Here is a 26,144-nt window from a genome sequence, read left to right on the forward strand (position 1 = left end):
GAGTCGGGCACAGCTTAGCAGCTAAACCACCCCCACCACTGACTGCTGGGTGGAGAATCAACGATACAGGAAAATGGTGGAATCCTGGAGACCACTGATAAGCTATTGCACCACCAGTGAGTCATGGTGGTGGTTTGCACTGGATGGCTGTATGGGTAGATGCAAGAGTCCGGGCTCACTGAAATCATTCCTCAGGTATGCACCCCAGCTGTCTGGGGCCTGTATCCTGAGTTTTCACATCCTGAGTTTCCTCAGGGCTCACTGCAGGAGGTGACTGTAGTCTGATGGCTGCTATGATAGAGGGCAGGTATTCCTTCCTTCCTGAGTTTCCTCAGGGCTCACCAGCTCTCCACTGTGGTGGCTGCAATTGCTGATGACTGAGACCTCCTTTGTTTACTGATATGGCAGGAAATAGTCCACTTCTTATATATCATAGTAGTTTGACTGTAAATGCGTGATTTAACATCTATTCCAAACCCCATGAGTGTTTATTCTTCAGTTTATTTCCCTGGTAACAGAGGCAGTCACTTCTAACCTAACCAGAATTAGAGAGGACTCTGCTCCCAACCTAAACCCAGATATTTCTCACCTCCCACCCAGATTAGGCTGTTTTACCACATTTTGGTAATAAATATTCAGCATTTTCTAAGGGAATCTGGGATCATGAGAGAGATTTTTTTTCTGACATGGAGCCAGGAAAGCTCATAATACCTCTTCATAGCATAAAGACAAATATTCCTCCCCAGCATTTGCTTTATGCTCTTTGTATTAGTCATCTACTGCCATATAACAAACTGTCCCTGAGAAATGGAGTATTTCCTGCCATATCAGTAAACAAGGATGTCACAGTCATCAGTGATTCTGGCTCGCCAAACGTGAATTCCTGAGCCCTAGAGGCACTCAGGAGGCAGAACGATGCCTGTATCATTGGCAGCCACCAGGTCGCAGCCACTCCCTACAGTGATCAATGAGAACTAAGGATGTGAAACAAGCAGGATACTGGCCCCCAGATAGCTGAGGTGCATGTCAAAGGAATGAAGCCAGTGAGCTCAGACTCTCGAATCTTCCCATATACAGAAAAGCACTAAATTCCTTAACCTGAGATGTCTGGTTTTCTTTAATTCACAAGATATCTATGATGTTCAGACTACCTGCCCCTTGCTGCCAACTTCTATGTAAGCTGCCTCCTCCCCGTGTCTCCTCAGAGCAGTTCTCTCAGGATTACTTGAGATGCTGCCTCTTGGGCTTGAAGTCCTGAAAATTCCCACTGAATAAAACACAACCCTCAACTTTTAGGTTGTGATTAATTTTTAAGTTGACAGCTCCACACATAGCATCTTGAAACAACAGTAAGCACTATTTCACACAGGATGTGTGGGTCAGGAACTTGAGGCAGCTTAGCCAGGAGATTCTGGCTTGGGACCTTTCAGTCAGGTTGCAATTGAGACGTTGGCCAAGGCTGCAGTAATCTGATACCTGTTTCCAACATGGTTGGCAAATTGGTAGGGGGCCTCAGTTCTTCCTAAATTAACTGTAGGGGCTGTGTATGTCCTTACAACATGGAAGCTGGCTTCACCCCAGTGGAAGTGATCCAAGAGAGAGAGGCAGAAGCTACATCTTTTATGACCTATAACTTCAGAAGTCACAAGCTATCATTTCTGCAAAGTCTTACTGGTAACACAGGTCAGCCCTGCTGTAGGGAAGAGCCAATTGTGACTCCTAGTTGGATCTGTTTCTTTGATTTGCTTCTCGTTACTCTATTCTTATAATCTTGCGTAATGGCCTACTTTGGGGACCCCTGCCCCTCTGCCTGACTCTAAGTGCCTTTGTTCAGCTCACAGAGAGACAACTTGACCCAGCCCACCTGTGAATGACTGCAGGAGAGAAATTAACACATCCGCTCCTATGTTGCAAGATAAATGGCCTTTTTACTTTACTTCCTCACCTCCTAACATCTAGATCCAGGTAAGATGGTTATGTTGAGATATTAGTCTGCCATCTTCTCTGTCAGTTGGTTTTCCGAATGAAGTCGTATTCCTTGTTTCCACACCTCATCTCCAAGTTTATTGGCCTGTCATGCTGCGAGCAGAGAGAGCCTGGACTGTAATGTACTCAGTATGTTAACAGGACTGCAAAAGGATATGAATCCCAGGAGGCAAGGATCATTGCAGGCCATCTTAAAGGCTAGCTATCACATTCATTAGGCCACTCTTTCCATCACATAGGAAACAGAAATTCCTTGTTTCCCACGTGGCTTTCCTACATGGTTGGAAAATTGGTAGGGGGCCTCAGTTCTTCCTAAACTATAGGGCTGTGTACGTCCTTACAACATGGAAGCTGGCTTTGCCCCAGAGGAAGTGATCCAAGAGAGAGTGAGGCCTCTCTCTCTTGTGACCAATTTGGGTTGGTATGTGACCAATCCAAAGGTCCTTGAGAAGGGATATTCCCTATTATTTGTTATTGAATTTGCATTCTGTTACACATTAATTTTTAAGATAGTTAGCGTCAATAATTGCTAAAAGTCTGATCAATGATGGGCACAATGGGAAAAAAAAGTCTCTAGATAATTTGTGTGGGTATGCTGTGCCAGGCAGTGTGCTTTTCCTGGCTCCACGTCTTTGATGTACTCCTCTATCTACTGCTACACGAGACCTACTACTCAGAGCAAGAATTTAGATTCTGTTCTGAGAGGTAACTAACTGCTGAACAAACCTGAGGAGAGACAAGGTCACATTTGGATTTTATTAGGTTCCTTCTGTTGTCAGTATACAGGATGGGTTGGTGGTGGGGAGGAAGAAAGAGCAATACTGGAAATAGGCTCATTAAAAGTCTGTTTCAGAGAGTCCCTTTATCACAGATAAAGTTTTACACTTGTTATAATTCTCAGTTCCTTAACTAATTTGCAGCTCAGCAAATTAATCTCAGCTGAGCAATGGTATGTGCTGATTTAGTGTTTAATAACAGCTGAGGAGGGTGGGGAACGAGAAGGAAAGAAGGAAGGGAAGAGGGAGGGAGGGGAGGAAAGAAAAAAAGGGAAAAGATAAAACTCTGTAGTATCTGCTACCTACTCCAGTGTTCTTGCCTGGAGAATCCCAGGGCTGGGGGAGCCTGGTGGGCTGCCGTCTATGGAGTCGCACAGAGTTGGACACGACTGAAGTGACTTAGCAGCAGCAGCAGCAGTATCTGCTAATTTCTGTGGCATCAATACTTTCACCATGGCCAATTTCAAACTACAAACATGATCTCACTGGACAAGGAGCTGGGAAGAGATGTGTACACCTGGCTGATACCACCAGGCTCCAGCACCCACTGCTACCTTCAAGCTCTTTAAGCAGAAGCAGCCAGGAGCAGGTCAGCAGGTCAGAACATGACCCGAAGTCCTCACTCACACGGCCAGCAAGGGGGAAGACAGACTTCTTAGGCACCTGCTCACCCCAGACGGAATCAGTCAGGAGCCAGGGTCCTCACTCTCCGCAGAAACATCCTGGTATTCAACTCCCAACCTGGACTATCCAGACCACAGAATTGGCCTAAGAGTAAGGACAAGATAAAGGACGTGGGCATAGCGGCAAAAAGTATTTTTAAGTTTAAGTGAATTATCTGTATTCATTTACTGGTAGCTCAACTGGTAAAGAATCTGCCTGCAATGCAGGATACCCCAGTTTGATTCCTGGGTCAGGAAGATCCCCTGCAGAAGGGATCCCAGTCTTGTGCTCATGTTCTTCCCTGGTGGCTCAGATGGGAAAGAATCCACCTGCAATGAAGGAGACCTGGGTTCAATCCCTGGGTTGGGAAGATCCCTTGGAGGAGGGCATGGTAACCCACTCCAGTATTCTTGCCTGGAGAATCCTCATGGACAGATAGAGCCTGGCAGGCTACAGTCCATGTGGTCACAAAGAGTCAGACACGACTGAGCAACTAAGCACAGCACACACAGCCTTTCAAAGTATTAAGAGTGAATTATGGAGCAATGCCACCAGATATATAATGCAGTTAAAGTATAACTATGCCTTTTCTCTTGATGAGAAGCTGTTACCTTTTTCTATAAAGCATAACCCTGGAGACATGAATCTACATATATATTTTTTTCTATAGAGGATTTAAGTGAACAAGGACCACTCAAAATCATGGTTACCACATTATTATTAATAGGACCCAGTCACATTGGGTTTTTCACAAAATGTGAAAATAAAAAATTTCTTTCCTCATCTACCATCTCATTGTCTTCATCAAAATTTGCTGAAGCATTTGTTTCACAGAACAGTGTGGAAAGCTGGCCCATTTCCAAACAAAGTGAAAAAACCCTGAATTCCCTGTTAATCGCAGATTCGTATAAGAATATTGTGCTTTTTCTCCAGAGTCCCACAGTCCCACCGTGAGGCTTTAAAGGGCTCTAGCACGCCATGGCGCTGGCACGGAACCTTCCTGGCTGGAGGGTGGTGAGACACCCAGCAGGGGCAGGGAGAATGACTTTCTCCTAGAAGAGTTTTCTAGTGCTGGGGAGGGGAAGGGAAGGGGGTAGCCCTTAGGCTAACCTGTCAGTATGCTTCAGGATGGAAGTTTTTGCTAAGCAGTGAAATGGGACAGCTAATTCAGATCCCTTGAGTCCTGTGGTTCTTTATATCTCTTCTGCAAGGACCTTTCCTTTTTTTTTTTTTTTTTCCAGAGAAACCTGATGCAAGCTCTTCAAATTCTCTCCTAAACATGAAATATTTTAGAGATTATTTTGACTGTAAGTTTTTATGCTTTCTTATAAAAATGAAGAGGTGTGAGATCAGGAGAGGTAGAGAAGGAAGCAAAAAGCAAAAGAGGAACTGACAAGCTACATTTCCTCAAGATGAGTCTTAAGCGATGGTCTTAGTGGAACTACCACAAAAACAATGATCTGACCTCATTGCATCATATCATGAGGAGCATGGTGTTGGTTTAACATTGGTGATAAATTTATTCACCTGGTTAAAGCTGCGACTGCCAAGTTGATCCACTATTACTATTTTCCCCTCTGAAATTAGTAATTTGTGGAGCAGTATTTTGAGACTATGTAAATATCCTGTTTTTTGTCAAACTTTCACCAGTTTTAATTCCATTGATGTTTTCCCAACTCCATCTATTTTTCTATACTGATCATTTGGTATTTTACCGAAGAAGCAACTTTTCTTTCTTCCCGTTTCTATCAGTAGGGATGCATGGCTTTTTGCTTTATTCAACAGAGTCCATGTTATTTTGATGCTTAGATTGTCCCAGATTCAACCAGTAGGAACCTCTTTAAGCCAGCTCCTGTGTAATTTGTTAAGTCTCCATCCTTCTTCGAGTGTTTCTTTTTGCGGAAGACGATGTGCTGGACTCATCTTTCACTTTTCCTACCCTGGGACTGGAATCAGTCTTTTTCTCCAAAGAGCTCTGTGTAGGGTATATTTTTAAAAATTGGTCTTGGATAGTGATTGCAAGCCATCTATATTTTTCCCTTCTGGTTGGTAAATCACTCTTGTGAATTTGGTTAGCATGAAGAGTTTCTCCAGCATTTCAGCCACCCTCAGGGAGCTTGTGCAACTTGGGGGCAGACTCCAGACTGTAGTGTGTTAGCATAATCAGCTATGGGGATGGCCAGCCTGAAATGGCTTCACACTTCTAGTACAACATACAGCTCTGGCATCTAATGTCCCATCAGAGCCATGGGTTCAGTGAGGGGTGCTTGTGAATACTATCACTGGGAGGCCAAAAACTAAATTTTGAGGTGACTTACCTATTAGGACCACTTTTCCTGGCAACCTTGAGTTCTGAAGAATGAAGAAATGTCCTCCCATTTAACCATCTGAGAACTCGCAATCTCAAAGAGCACAGATGACTGGAAAAACTCCACTGAAGAGGCAAGTCTAGCCCATTTGACTTTATTTGTTGTTTTTCTGTGGAATGTTGAAATAGTCCAGGGAACTCCCAAGACCATTCTTAGAAATGAAGGGTCTTGATGCTTTTGAAACAATAATGCCAGATTTTCTGATTCCAACTGCTATTCTACAGGGGTTTAAAAGGGGCTGTGTCTTTTACAATTTGCACGTATATGAGAAACATTTCTCAAAATATTTCACCTTAAAGCACTGATAAAAATGACAGAAACAGAAACTTGTAAAAATACATCTTTTAATAAACATCAAGAAGTACAGTGCAGTTTTATCGAAGTTTTACACTGCAGTTTACAGCAAACATATTATCTATTATAGTGTATATTTATTTACAAGTAAAGTAAATTCAGGCGTTTTTTCCTCCCATGGTTGGATAAACCAAAACTGGTGCATCATACTACATTTAAGGTCTTCCAAACTGTTTTCCAAGCTTCTGTAAAAGGCCTTTAACATGAAGAGACTTGTAACAACAAAAGAAAGATATCCCCCAACACAATGATAGCCTGATGAATGCTCAGAAGTTATTTAAAAAAATTATAAATATATGGATTCCTTTGATGGCTTTGAAGAATAAGAATAGTTTCTGACAGCAAATCTGAAATATTAATGACAATAAGGGAAACAGCTGTTTCTTTTGCCATGTGAATCCATAATAAACACTAATTTGAGGCTACAGTTTATGAAAAGAATAAAAAAAATGCTTGTAGTAAAAGTTCAACATTTTATATATATGGTCCCATGGACTAAAAACTGTCTAGAATATTAATGGCTGAGTCTGCTTATACAAAGAATGGTGGAATTCTTGACACTTCTGGACAAAGTCAGTGAAAATGGGGACAGAAATTAATTAGTAAAAGGAAAATTAATATTAATCTCAGAATTTTACCTGCTGTTGTCTTAGAATGATCAAAACTCAGCTACATCCAAGAAGAGTAAAAAAATACAGAAGGAAATCAGAAGCTATTGCTTAAAAACCAGAGTTTTGCATGCTTTCAACTGAAGGCATTTAAAAATTATACAACTGGATTTACTTGCTATTTACATAAACCAGTGTTTGGAATTAGAAACAAAAGTACTGCTTTATACACAGAAGTACCAGAAGCATACTCAGATTTGCAAAAGAGGCACAATAACCTGTCAATCATGCAACTAGTTGTATGTAAAATTTGTAATGGATAATAGAACAAATTCCCCATGAACACAGTACAGATGTGGAGCAAATTACATCAAATAAGTAAGCAGCTCAAATTCCTAAGGGTAAAGACCCAATATCCCTGAATCTATAAGCATTCATCTCGGTGTTAACATGGTTTCCTCTAAGCATTATCTCATTACAAGAGAGATTTTAAATACTTCTCCCTCTTTGATATGCTATCATATTTTTAGAGGTGAAAAGGGAACAATTGGTGGGTTTTGTTTGTTTGTTTTTACCACTGTGGCCCATCCAGTTCTCATAAATCTGATACCCTGTTATCACAGCATCAAGACTAAGGTAGGTGCTCTAAAGGATCCAACAAACTGAATTTCTGGATCCAAATATTGCTGGTATTTACAATAAGCCTGACTGCCAGAAAGCCATGTCTTTGGGTGAAATGTACTCCAGGAACAATGATTGAGAAGTGAAGACCAGCTGCCACTGAGGTCAGTTAACCATCTGATCTTCTATCTTGAAGTAAAATTTCTTAGTAGATGGGACGAGATCTCATACTTTCCATGTATCCTCTATAGCATCTAGTAACATGCTGGGCAAAGATATTAGCTCATGGAAATAATCGGTGATGGGGCGGGAACTGAATCAAGAGGGAACCTGGTCATGGGGAGGCCATGCCTCACTCCACCCATCATCCAAAAGGCAGTCACCCCGATGAATCTCTGCAGCTGTCACCGAAGAACAGATGCTTGTCCCCTGCCACTATCTGAAGGAGGACTAACCACTCAGGCCTCTTTCTTTCCTTCTCTTGGTCACTAAGAGATTACACGTAGGCCTGAGTGCCACCTGGTCAATGATATCTGGAAAAAAAAGGTTTTATTTTTGCCTCAAAGGAAGCACCAATCCATCACATGGCACAGTTTAATAGTACAACTTATAGAACCATTAACTTTTATAATTAGGTTAAATGTTATCCATACTAATAGATATTTTAAAGGTTAGGCTTATTCTCTCTGACATCACTTAAGATACATTTTATTTTTAAACACAGGCATGAGGTAGAAGATAAGAACTCACAAAAGAAAGTCATCTTCAAAATACCAAACTCTATTCAATATAATTAGCCCCGAGAAAGAAGTAAGAAAAGTTACAGCCTAAGCTGCTAGACTGGCTACTGATAAACTATTACCCTTACCTGGAAAAAAAAAATCTTAATTTGAAATTGTCCATTTTTTCCCACCAATTTAAGGTATTATAGAAAAAGGGTGATACACATTCTGACATTCTGCAATATTTCTAAGGCTCGCATTCAACAGCTCCTCTTAATAATCATTTTTTACTATGTGGCTCTAAATCACCTCAATTGAGACACAGGTCCTTTCTACCTAAATAACTGATCAGATATCAATATGGAGGTTAAAAATGCTTTGAGCACAAGAAGCAAGATAAAAGGAATGATTCACATTTAAAATATTGTACTTTTCATAAAAACTAGCAGCACTTCATCCTACCAAAACATACAGATTTGGCTTCACTGATTGATCAGGAACAGAGGAAAATGGATACAGGTCCAAAACAGCTCTTTCAGGAGGGAAATGTGAGGCTACAAGGTTTCTTGAACAATGATTTCCCCATTAGGTGGTGTGGGAAACTACTGGAATGTCGATTTCAATGGCAGAGAGGCGGGAACGGGCTGAATAGGGCTGTGAGTATGTGTGCATACCGGGAGGGTGGGAGTACAGCGGCTGCCAGAAAGGAGAGGGCAAGGACTTGCATGCACAGTACCAAATAAACAGCAGCAGGGCCGTCATAAACAAGCCCCCAGCACTAGCCACAGTGACATACACAGCATAGTCAAACGCAAAGACTGGCTCGAACTTCCTGTTCAGGTGGATGTTGTAAAAGATGACCCAGATGGACGGGGAGAGGCTCACAGTACCCGCCAGGAAAAACAGCAGCCCGGCCACCAGATGGCAGCCCGCACTATTGACCAGGCACTTAGCCAGTTTGATGTTGGGCACGGAGGACCTGAAGGCAGTGTTGCACATTCCGATCAGGCAGAGCAGCAGCGCGCCCATTGCGATCAGGATGCTGAGGGGCAGGGCAAACTGGAGGACCCGCAGGTCCAGCTGGTCCACGGAGGAGTACCAGGCAGCGTCGTACATCAGGCAGTCATTGCCCCCGTCATAACGGGCACACTTCACCCACAGGCCTGTGTAGACGGTCAGGTTCTTCTCGTTTCTGTTGAACGTGATCAGTCGCAACTTCCTCCAGTTGGGAAGCAGCGTGCCCGCAAAGAGGCCTGCTACGGAGGCGATTCCACACAGGAAGGAGAGCACGGTGGCCGCGTGGACATCCCGACAGCCCATGGCAGGCAGGCAGGCGTGTGCAGTACTGCCAGTCAGACTGGGGGGACAAAGAAGACAGATGATGAGGGGACCCCGGGCGAGCAGTGTAGGAAGGGTGAGGCTGTCTGGAAACACAACCAGGGACGTGGAATCAGACAGGGGAATTCTGTCCCTTGCCTCCATGTGCAATAGAAACAGGTATGAGCACATGTGCCCGTGACCGCGGAGCACAGGCATACATGCACACCCTTGCTCACCAATGACTGCTCATACAGCAACCAAAGTCTTGACACACGAGCATTTTTCTACCCGGTGAATCCGAGGAACAACCAACAGAATTCCAAATTCGCTTAACATCACATCTGAAATTCTCTGTTTTCAAAAATCACTCATTCGACACCCACGTTCAAGCACTTGGATGTGTCAGACACTCAAATATGCAGGGTCACAGCACCATGCACAAACCATCAACTCCAAACACAAATTCGGCCTCCGATGCTCACGCAGATGTAAAAGCAGACTAGCAAAACAGGCAAAGGTGTGAGGAGGGCAGCGGAGTAGCTGAAGGCAGACGCTGAGCTAGATGGCGTGAATTCAAATCCCTGCTTCCTCAGTTACTAGCCAAGTGACCCAAGTGACTTTGGATCAGCAACACTACATGTGTGGGCCTCATTTTCCTCATCTGCAAAATGGGGAAAGTAACAGTGCCTAAAAACCATAGCCTTGACTAGACAGACCTTTTTGTTGGCAAAGTAATATCTCTGCTTTTGAATATGCTGTCTAGGTTGGTCATCACTTTCCTTCCAAGGAGTAAGTGTCTTTTAGTTTCAGGGCTGCAATCACCATCTGCAGTGATTTTGGAGCCCCCAAAAATAAAGTCTGACACTGTTTCTACTGTTTCCCCATCTATTTCCCATGAAGTGATGGGACTGGATGCCATGATCTTCATTTTCTGAATGTTGAGCTTTAAGCTAACTTTTTCACTCTCCTTTTTCACTTTCATCAAGAGGCTTTTTTGTTCCTCTTCACTTTCCACCATAAGAGTGGTGTCATCTGCATATCTGAGGTTATTGATATTTCTCCTGGCAATCTTGACTCCAGCTTGTGCTTCATCCAGCCCAGCATTTCTCATGATGTACTCTGCATAGAAGTTAAATAAGCAGGGTGACAATATACAGCCTTGACGTACTCCTCTTCCCATTTGGAACCAGTCTGTTGTTCCATGTCCAGTTCTAACTGTTGCTTCCTGACCTGCATATAGGTTTCTCAAGAAGCAGGTCAGGTAGTCTGGTATTCCCATCTCTTTCAGAATTTTCCACAGTTTATTGTGATCCACACAGTCAAAGGCTTTGGCATAGTCAATAAAGCAGAAATAGATGTTTATCTGTATATGACATATTATAAAAACCAGTATGTTATTCAGCTTTATTTCTTCAGGAGTTTGAAACTCACTCTCCAAACACCACTCAAATATATTTTTTCTACTTTCTACCATGTCTCCTGCAAGGCAACAGAACAGACTGCTTTAATTTACTATATATTTAGTCCAATCACAAAAACTGGGAATAATTTTTAGTCAAGGCTATGGTTTTTCCAGTGGTCATGTATGGATGTGAGAATTGGACTATGAAGAAAGCTGAGCACCAAAGAATTGATGCTTTTGAACTGTGGTGTTGGAGAAGACTCTTGAGAGTCCCTTGGACTGCAAGGACATCCAACCAGGCAATCCTAAAGGAGATCAGTCCTGGATGTTCATTGGAAGGACTGATGCTGAGGCTGCAACTCCATTACTTTGTCCACTTTATGCAAAGAGTTGACTCACTGGAAAAGACCCTGATGCTGGGAGGGACTGGGGGCAGGAGGAGAAGGGGACGACAGAGGATGAAATGGCTGGATGGCATCACCGACTCGATGCACATGAGTTTGGGTGAACTCCGGGAGTTGGTGATGGGCAGGGAGGCCTGGCACGTTGCGATTCATGAGGTTGCAAAGAGTCGGACATGACTGAGCGACTGAACTGAACGTACTTAAACACACACACATATATAAGTGTACAATATAAAAATCGGTTTAAGTGATTTTTATATCGTAAAATATAAAAGTGACTATTTCTTAAAGTCCTCAAGAATAACTAATTGTAAGTTTTTCTGTTCTTAGTTTACTATTTATCATGTTGTCTTCTATCAATATTACCAAAAGTAGTAACTGTTTAAAAAAAAAAGTTATGGATGAAAATACTTGGAGGAATTATGGTCATTATTTTTTTTCCAGCAAATTTTAAATGCCTGATTTTAGCAACCAACCAACCACCTGAGTCCAATGATGGAAACTGCGGTGCAGGTTTGAGGACATTTACAGTGGAAAATGCCACTAGTATTGTCAGTCTCTAGAATCCAGCTTCCTGTTGGTTTCTGCTCATTTATCTTCTCCCTAGTATACTGAGAGCAACTTGCACAGTGCCTGGTACACAAGTCATTTTAGGAATATTTGAATAAATAAATACTAGGCTCTGACCCAAGACCACAGTAGCTTAAAAAGGTAGACTCTTAATGATATAGAACTGGACAAGGAAGTAGCCATTACTAAGCAATCATTCATTCAGCAGGGATTTACTATTCAGCACATGCAAGACACTCTGTTAGGTCCTAGAGGCACACCAAGGCCATAAAGATCTGGACTTTGCCCCAACATGTTAACCATCAGACTGAGGGAAAGAATACGCTGTTTTATCAAAACTCAAAGTGCTGATAACGAAAAAGGCGTCTGATTACTACATATCAAGTGATCACTGTTAGGTATCAACCAAATAAGATATACAAGTTCATAAAAACGAATAATTCAAGGTTAGAGAAAAACTGAGCAATGAAAAGAAAGAAGACTTAATCAACATTGGGAAAATGTAAAAAAAAGTTCCCCTCAATTCCTTTCGAAGCTTCAGAACGCCTTCAGATGACCACGGCTAAGTCCTAACCCAATCACAATTCCTTCCCGTTTTCAGAGGTAGGGGACAAACACTTGGAGTATCAGTATAATTGAGTTTCCTTCATTCAAGCTCCCCTGTACCCCTGATTCCTACAGACGAAATGAGAAACAAGATCAGAATGAATTTTATTACTAATAAATAAATTTCTATAGTTCTTAGCCTATAGATTATCAGATGACACTAATAAACAGAGCCGGATCGATATTTAATATCTATTTCAGTTTTAAGTGTGTTCAAATTTATCCCGCATCATATCAATCCAGGTGTTGTATCAGTCCCATGAATTGGCTTCTGCTCAACTATGCTTGGCTCAGATCCCAGAAACTAACTAAAAGTCATATTTTTAGAGAGCCAACAAGTATACCTGGAGCAGCGGCTGCGTGGCAAGCAGCCAAGAGGAGCTATCCCACATCCAAGGTCAGGAGTGGTGGCTGCATTTCGCTGGTGCAGCCATACCCCATGTCCAAAGTAAGAGAAACCCCAGTAAGACAGTAGGCACTGAGAGAGGGCATCAGAGGGCAGACAGACTGAAACTACAGTCAGAGAAAACTAGCCAATCTGATCACAGGGACCACAGCTTGGTCTAACTCAATGAAACTAAGCCATGCGTGTGGGGCCACCCAAGATGGGCGGGTCATGGTGGAGAGGTCTGACAGAATGAGGTCCACTAAAGGAGGGAATGGCAAACCACTTCAGTATTCATGCCTTGAGAACCCCATGAACAGTATGAAAAGGCAAAATGATAGGATACTGAAAGAGGAACTCCCCAGGCCAATATGCTACTGGAGATCAGTAGAGGAATAACTCCAGAAAGAAGGAAGAGACGGACCCAAAGCAAAAACAACACCCAGTTGTGGATGGGACTGGTGATGGAAGCAAGGTCCAATGCTGTAAAGGGCAATACTGTGTAGGAACCTGGAATGTCAGGTCCATGAATCAAGGCAAATTGGAAGTGGTCAAACAGGAGATGGCAAGAGTGAACGTCGACATTCTAGGAATCAGCAAACTAAAATGGACTGGAATGGGTGAATTTAACTCAGATGACCATTATATCTACCACTGTGGGCAGGGATCCCTTAGAAGAAACGGAGTAGCCATCATAGTCAACAAGAGAGTCCAAAATGCAGTATTTGGATGCAATCTCAAAAACAACAGAATGATCTCTGTTTGTTTCCAAGGCAAACCATTCAATATCATGGTAATCCAAGCCTATGCCCCAACCAGTAATGCTGAAGAAGCTGAAGTTAAATGGGTCTATGAAGACCTACAAGACCTTTTAGAACTAACACCCAAAAAGATATCCTTTTCATTATAGGGGACTGGAATGCAAATGTAGGAAGTTAAGATACACCTGGAGTAACAGGCAAATTTGGCCTTGGAGTACAGAATGAAGCAGGGCAAAGGCTAATAGAGTTTTCCCAAGAGAACGCACTGGTCATAGCAAACACTCTCTTCCAACAACATAAGAGAAGACTCTACACATGGACATCACCAGATGGCCAAATAAGACCAGGAGCTGACTGTGGCTCAGATCATGAACTCCTTATTGCCAAAATCAGACTTAAATTGCAGGAAGTAGGGAAAACCACTAGACCATACAGCTATGACCTAAATCAAATCCTTTATGATTATAGAGTGGAAGTGAGAAACAGATTTAAGGGACTAGATCTACCTGATGAACTATGGACAGAGGTTCATGATATTGTACAGGAGACAGGGTTCAAGACCATCCCCAAGAAAAAGAAATGTAAAATAGCAAAATGGTTGTCTGAAGAGGCCTTACAAATAGCTGTGAAATAGAAAATCGAAAAGCAAAGGAAAAAAGGAAAGATACACCCATTAGAATGTAGAGTTCCAAAGAATAGCATGGACAGATAAGAAAGCCTTCCTCAGGGATCAATGCAAAGAAACAGAGAAAACAATGAAATGGGAAGACTAAAGGTTTCTTCAAGAAAATTAGAGATATCAAGGAAACATTTCATGCAAAGATGGGCTCACTGAAGGACAGAATGGTACAGACCTAACAGAAGCAGAAGATACCAAGAAGAGGTGGCAGGAATACACAGAAGAACTGTACGAAAAAGATCTTCATGACTCAGGTAATCACGATGGTGTGATCACTCACCTAGAGCCAGATATTTTGGAATGTGAAATCAAGTGGGCCTTAAGAAGCATCACTACGAACAAAGCTAGTGGAGGTGATGGAATTCCAGTTGAGCTGTTTCAAATCCTGAAAGATGATGCTGTGAAAGTGCTGCACTCAATATGCCAGCAAATTTGGAAAACTCAGCAGTGGCCACAGGACTGGGAAAGGTCAGTTTTGATTCCAATTCCAAAGAAAGGCAATGCCAAAGAATGCTCAAACTATCACACAATTGCACTCATCTCACATGCTAGCAAAGTAATGCTCAAAATCCTCCAAGCCAGGCTTCTGTGGACTTCCAGATGTTCAAGCTGGTTTTAGAAAAGGCAGAGGAACCAGAGATCAAATTGTCAGCATCTGCTGGATCATCAAAAAAGCAAGAGAGTTCCAGAAAAACATCTATTTCTGCTTTATTGACTATGTCAAAGCCTTTGACTGTGTGGATCACAATAAACTGTGGAAAATTCTGAAAGAGATTGGAATACCAGAGCACCTGACCTGCCTCTTGAGAAACCTGTATGCAAATCAAGAAGCAACAGTTAGAACTGGACATGGAACAACAGACTGGTTCCAAATAGGAAAAGGAGTATGTCAAGGCTGCATATTGTCACCCTGCTTATTTAACTTCTATGCAGAGTACATCATGAGAAATGCTGGGCTGGATGAAGCACAAGCTGGAATCAAGATTGCCAGGAAAAATATCAATAACCTCAGATACACAGATGACACCACGCTTATGGCAGAAAGTGAAGAACTAAAGAGCCTCTTGATGAAAGTGAAAGTGGAGAGTGAAAAAGTTGGCTTAAAACTCACCATTCAGAAAACAAAGATCATGGCATCCGGTCCCATCACTTCATGGCAAATAGATGGGGAAACACTGGAAACAGTGTCAGACTTTATTTTGGGGGGCTCCAAAATCACTGCAGATGATGACTGCAGCCATGAAATTAAAAGACACTCCTTGGAAGGAAAATTATGACCAACCTAGACAGCACATTAAAAAGCAGAGATATTAGTTTGCCAACAAAGGTCCATCTAGTCAAGGCTATGGTTTTTCCTGTGGTCATGTATGGATGTGAGAGTTGGACTTTAAAGAAAACTGAGCACCAAAGAATTGATGCTTTTGAACTGTGGTGTTGGAGAAGACTCTTGAGAGTTCCTTGGACAGCAAGGAGATCCAACCAGTCCATCCTAAAGGAGATCAGTCCTTAATGTTCATTGGCAGGACTGATGTTGCAGCTGAAACTCCAACACTTTGGCCACCTGATGCGAAGATCTGACTCATTTTAAAAGACCCTGATGCTGGGAAAGACTGAAGGCAGGAGGAGAAGGGGACAACAGAGGAAGAGATGGTTGGATGGCATCACCGACTCAATAGACATGAGTTTGGATAAACTCTGGGAGTTGATGATGGACAGGGAGGCCTGGCGTGGTTGCAGTCCATTGGGTCACAAAGAGTCGGACATGACTGAGTGACTGAACTGAATAAGTATGTGGCATTTTTCAGAAGGGAAATATTATGAACCTTAACTTAACTGAATTTCAATCTCGGTGCTAGAATTAATGTCCCCACTCTTTGTAACTTTCTTTGGCTGCTTTACATTTTATACCCTGTTCATAACTCTACATGCATATGATTTGATAGAAAGCACAGAGTCGGACGCAACTGAAGAGACTTAGCAGCAGCAGCAGTATATCCCATAGAGGGAAAAAGTAACATCTTATAGGGACAGTGAGAGAAGGAATATGTTCAGTGATTTAAAACTGAAAGATATGCTGACTCTTGGAGCTCTACCAATTAATTTGAAACCATGCATTATTTTCTCAATTGAAAATCTGATCATTTCACTGCATTTTTTACCATTGAATAGCTTTCTATTGAATAGTTTCCTCAGAATAAAGTTTCCAAAGTTTCAAATCTTTCCCATAATTTCCAAAGTTTTACTTCCCACCATCTGGTTCCTGACAGATTCTTAGTTTCCTTTCTGAGTCAGTTTCCTACCTCACATATTAGTCTATGTAGACATAATGCTTTTAACTTTTCAAATTTTGTTTTTCAATGTGGGCTTTTGCTCATGCTGTTTCCTCCTAGAACTTTCTTAATCCCATCCTATTCTTTGCTTAATTGACATGTATTTATCTTTCTAGTTTCCAGGGAGCCCTGGACCTAAACCTCCCCTCTCCTCTCCGACCCTTCACCTTCCCCCGTCCCTAATTACACGCCCTGGTTGCACATTTGTAATTTTTCTTTGATAGCAGTGAATTTGCTTATACTCTCTGTTCAGTGTTTATCCTTCTCACCAGACTGTAAATTCCAGGAGCACAGAGAGCCTTCTGTTTTATTCACTGTGTCCAACACTGGCACATAGAAGGTACTCAATTATCTGTTTAATGAATGAACAAAAAAACAAACGAAGGTTCATATGAGTATGGTGAGGACACAGAGCGTTATAAATCTGCTCCAGGATCAGCTCACTCATTACATTCATCCATACTCTGTGTTCTGAAGCCTCCAAACTGCCTCTAAAATGTGCCCCTGCTTTCCACCCTTTACTGGCCAAAGTCTCTCTCATTGTTAAAAAGGAAGTTCATTTTCTTCCCCCAGAAATTTCCTAAGAAAGATGAGGCCATTCCCAGGTTATTTATATGCAGCCTCTGCTTCTAGAAACACATATATAAGTTTAGCGACACTGATTAATTCCCACCGTGGTTAGACAATCAATTCTGACAGTTGATGCCCATGTTTTCAACTTAATAGGTATGTTACATACAGGATGTGCCTCTTGCCATTAAGAGTGGTTCATATATCAAATTAATATTTGCTTATCTAAGTTAAAAAATTTTTTATACTTGTATTTCTATTTCCTTTTTAAAATATTTCTCCCAATGAGGAAAAAAAAAACCCATCTTTTTGCCATATGAAAACCCCTTATTAGCAACTGTAGCAGATGTGCAAGGCTAAGAATACACTTTAACAATCTGAGGAGCACCCACGAACACTAGCTGGTCTTGAGCTAAGTTGTATATACAGATGTGTGGGCTTGCAGTTTCCATCTGGGAGGCAGCACGGTATTGTAGCCCAGGCAACCCAAGATTGAAGCGCCAGTCATAAACCACCATTTGCAAACTGGGCAAGTCCTATGCCCTCTGCATCTCAAATTTCTCCCAAGATAGTTGTGAGATCATAAACAGTAAAACCCTTCGTAAAACAGAATAGGGTGGGAAATTTAAGTCTGTGACGATTATTGGTAGGTTTATTTGAGAGCATTCTCTTTGAGACTAGCCACTGACCAAATCAGATTAGGCCTCTGTTCGAAACACCCACTTCATATCTGACTGTTCCACAATGACTTGCAGAGGAGATGGTACACAATTGAAGGTTATCAAAGATATTTCAAATAAAAATATTTTTCAAAAGAATATCTTTCCTGTGGTTTTGAATAGAGTTCAAAGAAGTTTGGAGCAGGAATAAGGGCCAAGAGCTTTAAGAATTCTCAGATCCATTACTGTATTTTTTTCAGAGACAATTCTAAGGAATAGCTACATGAGAACACATCTGTAATAGCAGCTTCGTTATTCCTCGGTAGTAACACTAGCAGTCCCTTCTACCTTAGAAGGTACTGTCTCCCTTAGAAGGGTTTTCTTAGAAGATGCAGATCATCAACATAGCACCTGGAATGGAGATCTATCCTATAACTTTATTTTGTTAAGAGAAAACAGTGTCATATATATGGAAGTAAAATGAAGAAATAAAATCAAGGGATGTACTTACTCTTTGAGGTACTTGATAGTTCCAAAACAACTTTAATCACCTTAGAAGAAATATATACACATCTGAACACAGTCAAGATGACCTGGACGTAAAGAACAGGAAAAGTTCTCCAAATTAATATAGCACTTCTTTAAAAACTCAATGTGAATTCATACGGAACTAGGAAAAATAATTATCAACCAATCTAAAACCAAAGAAATCTTAAGCCAAAAAAGGTGGGCAGTAAGTTAAAAACAAAAGTAGTTTATTCTTAAATTCACACAATATCTATTTGTGAGCTACAGAAGAAAAAATTAACTCTCATTTTGTGACTGAAGAAGATAGGAAAAACAAGGATGGAAATCACTTCGCTGTTTTGGAAATCTTTTCATAACTACAGTGAAAGAATAAGGAGGGCTGAGGAAGCACTATGTAATTAGTTGTCTTGGCATAAAACACATTCCTGAGGTTTCTTTTATTTCTTTTAAAAGGATACTGACAACAAAGCTAGTCAAAGTTGCTTTGTACCGTGCCCCCTAAAACTTACAACTAGAATTTCTTTTCAGTTTAGAGTTCCACCAACAGCTCAACCCACCATTTAAATGTTTTCATATATCTTTCTTAAGCAACAACAACTTCCTCTTCAAACATTATTTACCTCAAGTAGAAGGATGAGAAGGAAAACTTGTAACGCCTAAGAACTTCCTGGTTTAAGGCGTGCCTATATACATATATACTGCTAGCCCTACAATGATCATAAAGTAGAATGATGTTCCCAACAGTCTGCAGGAAAGGGATTTCAACCAGATTTTTTTTTTCTTTTCTAAATATATGTCTGGTTGGTTTCAATCACAGTTGCTTACTTACTCCAAAGTTAAGTTTTTACAATATGAAACACACAATAGGATCTCTGAGCAATCTTTTTAAAGTCAGGTCACCAAGTCTGGCCTTCTAATGTCACGACTGGCCCCTTGCAAAGCCTGTAACACAGAATCTGGGCTTCAGAGAAGAGCAAAGCAGGCTTCCAGAGAAGCCCGCCTCCCACCTACCCTCTCTGCACTCCCTTTGAGCTGTGTCCTTAGGAGCATCAGAGTTGGCAGAAAGACATAGAAAGTTAAAAGAGAGAGAGAGAGAGAGAGAGAGAGAGAGAGCGCGCGCGCGCGCGCGAGAGAGAGAGAGAGAGAGAGAGAGAGAGAGAGAGCGAGCGAGCGAGCGAGCGAGCTTTCCTGGTTAGAACCAACTGCAAAGAAACCGCAACAGTGGCTATGAATGCTCTCAGAACAAGCTCATCCCTGCACCACTAAGTGGGTTTGAACGGAGAGCAGGTCATCATTATACAATCAGCATGCGCTAGTGATTCAAAAATAGCAACCTGCACCTCCACAGCACACACCTGGCCAGCCAAGTCCCTAGCCCTGGCCAGACACGTCGACATTTTCATACTACTGGGTGCAAAGTAATTTTGAGAGCTTCATCAAACACCTCCTCATTCAGCATTCACGTCCACAAAGGTGGTCAGCACTTTCCAATGCTGAGTGACTCTCCTCGTTTAAGCAACCTTACACAAAATCCTCAACTACTTATGCAAAAGACCCAGAAACCAGAACATTCTTGCCCGCACCTACCTGTTTCTCACATCCAGGGCATTTTCACTCGCCCACACTGAGGAGCCTCTCAGAGCGTCTCCCTCTCGGCGTCCCAGGAAGTGCGTTCCCAGAGAGCCGCTCCGAAGGCTTCTGGGACTCGTAGTCAGGTTCCCGAAGCAGGAATGCCCTGGATGACTGGCAGACTACAATTCCCAAAATCCACTGAGCTGGCAGTCCCAGGCAATATCCTGCGACCACCTCCCGCCTTTCTGCTCTGCTTCCCACCTCCCCCATTCCTTTAACAGCTTAACTTCCGTTTAGATTTGGGTTATAGGTCTACAAAACAGTTAGAGGAAACAGAGCTAAAAATAATTTTGAGTTGGGTCCCCAAATAAATATTTCCCACTAAGTAATTTATTTACCACTTTCAGTGGGGCGGGGGTGGGTTGGGGGAGTGGTCAGAGTGTTATTTATTTGCTTTTAAACTTTTTATTTTGTATTGATGTATAGCCCATTATTGGGCTTCTCTCGTAGCTGAGACCGTAAAGAATCCACCTGCAAGGCAGGAGTCTTGGGTGCGATCCCTGGGCTGGGAAGATCCCCTGGAGAAGAGAATGGCAACCCACTCCAGTATTCCTGCCTGGGAAATCCCATGGACAGAGGATCCTGGCAGGTGGGCCACGAGTCTATGGGATCACAAAGAGCCCCACTGGACTGAGCACTAACACTTTCACGTTCGTGGCCCATTAACAATGCTGTGATAGTTTCAGGTAAGCAGCAAGGGACTCAGCCATGCGTATACGCGGATCCATTCTCCCCCAAACTCCCCTCCCATCCAGGCTGCCACATAACATTGAGCAGAGTTCCATATACTGTAGAGTAAGTTCTTGTTGATTGTTCATTTTAATTATAGCAGGGTGTACATGTCCATCCCATTCATATCCTTTTTTTTCCCACCTGCTGTTTCTCAAGTAAATTTACTTCAACACAATGGGTACACCATTGAGGCATGTTTGGGGGTGACCTGCCCAGGACAGATGTTGAGGTGTCATGATCACACACATACATGCAGATCGAGTAAGTGTGGCAAATGTTGGTAACTGCAAACTCTAGACAGAGTTACATATGCGGGTGTTCACTGTGCTATTAAAATTCTCTGTGCTTTTGAAATGTTTCAAAAGAAAAAGTTTGAGAAAACTTTTGAGTTGCATCATAGTTGTAAATAAAAGGAAAGGATGGCATCCATTCCTATCCCACTTTGCCGCTGTATGATCTTGGGCAAAGTAAGGAACCTGTTTGCAACTCAGGATCGCATCTGTAATAATAATGTATATATATTAAAAATTTCAGTGAGGATTAAATGAGTTGCTATAACACAGAAAAGTTTGCAATAGTGCCTAACAAACAATAAGGACTGTACGTGTTTGCTATTTCCATTTTTCTGTTGCTTTAGGAACAACAGGACTATTTATTAGTTATGGGAAAAGCTACTCTCTGAGCACTGCTACCACTTTCTCATCTGCCACACTGCTTCAGAGAATGCAAGATAATTTAAAGCCAGAAGCAATCTGATCCCAAAGCCAGGCCTAAGAGATGTAGCAGTGAGAAAGAGGGCAGCATTAGATAGTAAAGAAACTCTGGGAACAGAAAGTCTCTGGGCTGCAGGCCAGCTCTGGTAATAGCAGACGGGCAAAAACAATATGACACAGGATTCTTTGCTCTGAACTTCAGTTCTCTAATGTAGAAAATGGAATTGAATTAGATAACTGTGTACAAAATCATCTGATATTTGTTTCCCAATCATTGATGATTAGTTAAAGCCGGTTAGCAGACATTAGCTGGGATGTATATGTAGCTGATAACAGTTTTTTTTTTTTTTTTAAAGCTACAAACAGAAGGGAAGACAACTCTGTTTCTAGACTTATTAATCAAGTTCGCGTCTATGGTTAGCTTGCCTTTGGTACAGAAAAGATGAAATACTTACGTACCCAAGTGTTATGGGAAACACACTGACTAGGCACTATAGTGAATATTTGCATAAGTTATTTTACGACAGGAGGTCCTGGTGAGGAATACAGAACTAATAAGCCACCACCAACCAGAAGAAATAGGTAAAGAATGGAAGGAGATGCCACATGTCCTTCCACCTCCCGGAGTCCTCCTTGCTGAAATCCATCTTGGCTGAGCAATGCGTGTAGCACAGGAAGGACCCTGAGTCAGAATCATTGGCCAGAGACAGCCAGAAACTCGTCCCATCACCCACTGTAAAACCCGAGACTGGGAGCCATGTGGCAGGGAGTTCCTCCGGGTTCCCTTGCCCTGCCACTCTCCACCCTGGCACCCCTTTCCAATAAAGTCTGTTGCTTTGTCAGCACAGGTGTCTCCTCAGACAATTCATTTCTGAGTGTTAGATAAGAACCCACTCTCAGGGCCTGGAAGGGGCCCCCCTCCTACAACATATTCACACTGCTGCTGGTCTATCTATTACATAGTTTTCTAGTGTAGATGATTAAATGAGCTGGGGAACAGTGTGGACGCTATTCATTATGTTTGTTTATTGTGCAAGGAAATACCCTCATCGGAAATGCAATTAGAGTGAACCATACAAAACATCAGTCACGGTGTGGAGTCGGAAGTAAGGAACTAACCTCTTTATAATTGCAGAGATGGTAAACTCTACCTGGATAACTATTTACTATGTGCGTCCTTTGCGATCAGCTGCATCCGACTGTTTGAGACCCCCCAGACTGTAGCCCACCAGGCTCCTCTGTCCATGGAATTCTCCAGGAAAGAATATTAGAGTGGGTTGTCATTCCCTTCTTCAAGGGATCTTCCCTACTCAGGGATCAAACCTGGGTCTCCTGCATTGAACGTGGATTCTTTACCATCTGAGCCACCAGGGAAACCCATGTATTTACTAGCTCTTACCCAAAGCTGTGTCTACCAGTGTCTGTCAGGCGCCTGCTTCCCCACTTCAGCCCCCAGTCCCCCGAGGAAGGCTGTTTGCAGACCTGCAGTTACCAGTTAATGTCAGAAAAATTACCCAAGGGGAAAGACTGCCATAGCTGAGAGGAACTGTGGCAATCCTGATGGGCAGCATTTGTCTTTACTGTTTCCTGTTACATGAGAAAACTGTAAAATGAGGAAAAGCACACCGCAGAGGTGGCATGAGTGAACGTCTTTTGAGAATTATGCCACTTTCAGTTCAGTTCAGTCAGTCCCTCTGCTGCTGCTGCTGCTGCTCGTGTCCGACTCTGTGCAACCCCACTCACGGCAGCCCATGAGGCTCCCCCGTCCCTGGGATTCTCCACGCAAGAACACTGGAGTGGCTTGCCATTTCCTTCTCCAATGCATGAAGGTGAAAAGTGAAAGTGAAGTCGCTTAGTTGTGTCGGACTCTTTGCGACCCCATGGACTGCAGCACGCCAGGCTTCCCTGTCCATCACCAACTCCCAGAGCTCGCTCAAACTCAAGTCCACTGAGTCAGTGATGCCATCCAAACAACTCATCCTCTGTCTTCCCCTTCTCCTCCCGCCTTCAATCTTTCCCAGCATCAAGGTCTTTTCCAATGAGTCAGTTGCATCAGGTAGCCAAAGTATTGGATTTTCAGCATCAGTCCTTCCAATGAATATTCAGTTTGATCTTGCAGTCCAGGGGACTCCCAAGAGTCTTCTCCAACACCACAGTTCAAAGGCATCAATTCTTCGGCGCTCAGCCTTCTTCACAGTCCAACTCTCACATTCATACAGGACCACTGGAAAAACCATAGCCTTGACTAGACGGACCTTTGTCGGCAAGGTAATGTCTCTGCTTTTCAGTATGCTGTCTAGGTTGGTCATAGCTTTTCTTCCAAGGAGTACGCGTCTTTTAACTTCATGGCTGCAGTCACCATCTGCAGTGATTTTGGAGCCCCCAAAGTTAAAGTCTGTCACTGTTTCCACTGTTTCCCCATCTATTTACCATGAAGTGATGGGACCAGATGCCATGATCTTCGTTTTCTGAATGTTGAGTTTTAAGCCAACTTTTTCACTCTCCTCTTTCACTTTTATCAAGAGGCTCTTTAGTTCTTCGCTTTCTGCCATAAGGGTGGTGTCATCTACATATCTGAGGCTATTGATATTTCTCCTGGCAATCTTTATTCCAGCTTGTGCTTCTTCCAGCCCAGCGTTTCTCATGATGTACTCTGCATAGAAGTTAAATAAGCAGGGTGACAATATGCAGCCTTGACGTACTCCTTTCCCTATTTGGAGCCAGTCTGATCCATGAGCCTATGACTAAGAAAGACAGGATGTACTATTATAATGGAATTTGTACACAATGTGTATTAGGATCAGAAGACTGATGGCCCCTGAATGGCGCTTTCAGTTATTTTGCGATCTCGCAGTTGGAAGTGTTTTGCAAAAGAGCAGAGAAAAAAGATAAGATTTCGTATGCAGAAGCATTTCTGCTCTTACATCAGGAGGAAAAGGAATCAGGACTGCCACCGTGTGGTGCAACCGTCTGAAAGGAAACCCAGGGGAAACCATAACACTGCTTGCCAAGAAGACCCACTCTGTAGGACTAAACTCTTCACCAACGTATTCGCCAGCCACCGTCCCACTTGGGAATACAAGACCACCTGACCTGCCTCTTGAGAAATCTGTATGCATGTCAGGAAGCAACAGTTAGAACTGGACATGGAACAACAGACTGGTTCCAAATAGGAAAAGGAGTACATCAAGGCTGTATATTGTCACCCTGCTTATTTAACTTCTATGCAGAGTACATCATGAGAAACGCTGGACTGGAAGAAGCACAAGCTGGAATCAAGATTGCCGGGAGAAATATCAATAACCTCAGATATGCAGATGACACCATCCTTATGGCAGAAAGTGAAGAAGAACTAAAGAGCCCCTTGATGAAAGTGGAGAGTGAAAAAGTTGACTTAAAGCTCAAGATTCAGAAAGCAAAGATCATGGCATCTGGTCCCATCGCTTCATGGGAAATAGATGGGAAACAGTGGAAACAGTGGCTGACTTTATTTTCTTGGGCTCTGAAATCACAGCAGATGGTGACTGCAGTCATAAAATTAAAAGATGCTTACTCCAAGAAAGCGGGACGTTCTGCTTGTGAGCGGGATCTTCTCGGTCGCGCACAGAAAAAGAACGATTTTAAAATGGGTGATGTTGAGAAGGGCAAGGAGATTTTTGTTCAGAAGTGTGCCCAGTGCCATACTGTGGAAAAGGGAGGGAAGCGCAAGACTGGGCCAAACCTCCATGGTCTGTTTGGACGAAAGACAGGTCAGGCTGCTGGATTCTCTTACACAGATGCCAACAAAAACAAAGGTATCACCTGGGGAGAGGAGACGCTGAAGGAGTACTTGGAGAATCCCAAGAAGTACATCCCTGGAACCAAGATGATCTTTGCTGGCATTAAGAAGAAGGGAGAAAGGGAGGACTTGATAGCTTATCTCAGAAAAGCTACCAATGAGTAATAGTTGGCCACTGCCTTATTTATTATGAAACAGAAGTGTCTCATGACTTTTTATGTGTACCATATTTAAATTGATCTCATACATTAGAATTCAGATCATGAATGGCTGATGGAATAATTCTGTTGGACAGTCCTGATTTAAATAAGATTGGTCTGTGGCTAAACAACTATGGTCAGCATTTTTAATTTTGATGGTAATTCTGGTTCAACAAGTACTATCACTTTTCCCATTCTGAAGAGATGACTGAACTTGAATAAGGAATATGAAACTTTTTAGGGAGATGGTGCATTTCTTCTCAAAACCTGTAAGAGATTGGTTTTATATTTAGATTTCTATAACTGGTTATATTAACATATTTAAATACTGAAAAGGTCCCTTCACCGTCTCATAGAACAGAGGAGGATTCACACGTGTTTCAAGTTGTGTTCATTAGCCTGTTAAGGCAAGGATTGAAAATACACTGACAAAGTCCACTTTATCTGTTTGGTTTTATAAACTATGCCAATTTAATTAAAATTCTCTATCTAAAAAAAAAAAAAAAGATGCTTACTCCTTGGAAGAAAAGTTATGACCAACCTAGATAGCATATTAAAAAGCAGAGACATTACTTTGTCAACAAAGGTCCATCTAGTCAAAGCTATGATTTTTCCGGTAGTCATGTATGGATGTGAGAGTTGGACTATAACGAAAGCTGAGCGCCAAAGAACTGATGCTTTTGAACTGTGGTGTTGGAGAAGACTCTTGAGAGTCCCTTGGACTGCAAGGAGATCCAACCAGTGCGTCCTAAAGGAAATTGGTCCTGAATATTCAT

The 26,144-nt window shown here is 42.4% G+C and overlaps 1 protein-coding gene and 1 pseudogene across 1 annotated transcript; one reads left to right on the forward strand and one right to left on the reverse strand.

Moving 5' to 3' along the window:
• Nucleotides 6,119-19,983, reverse strand: CLDN12 (claudin 12). Its single transcript, XM_005678898.3, has 3 exons — nucleotides 19,901-19,983; nucleotides 18,297-18,378; nucleotides 6,119-9,456 (listed from the first exon to the last, which is right to left on the reverse strand). The coding sequence occupies exon 3, from the start codon at nucleotides 9,417-9,419 to the stop codon at nucleotides 8,685-8,687; it is 735 nt and encodes a 244-aa protein (XP_005678955.1). The 5' UTR covers nucleotides 9,420-9,456; nucleotides 18,297-18,378; nucleotides 19,901-19,983; the 3' UTR covers nucleotides 6,119-8,684.
• On the forward strand, nucleotides 24,966-25,496 carry LOC108635924 (annotated as a pseudogene).

This window comes from Capra hircus, chromosome 4, assembly GCF_001704415.2.
Source record: "Capra hircus breed San Clemente chromosome 4, ASM170441v1, whole genome shotgun sequence".
Taxonomy (NCBI): Eukaryota; Metazoa; Chordata; class Mammalia; order Artiodactyla; family Bovidae; genus Capra; species Capra hircus.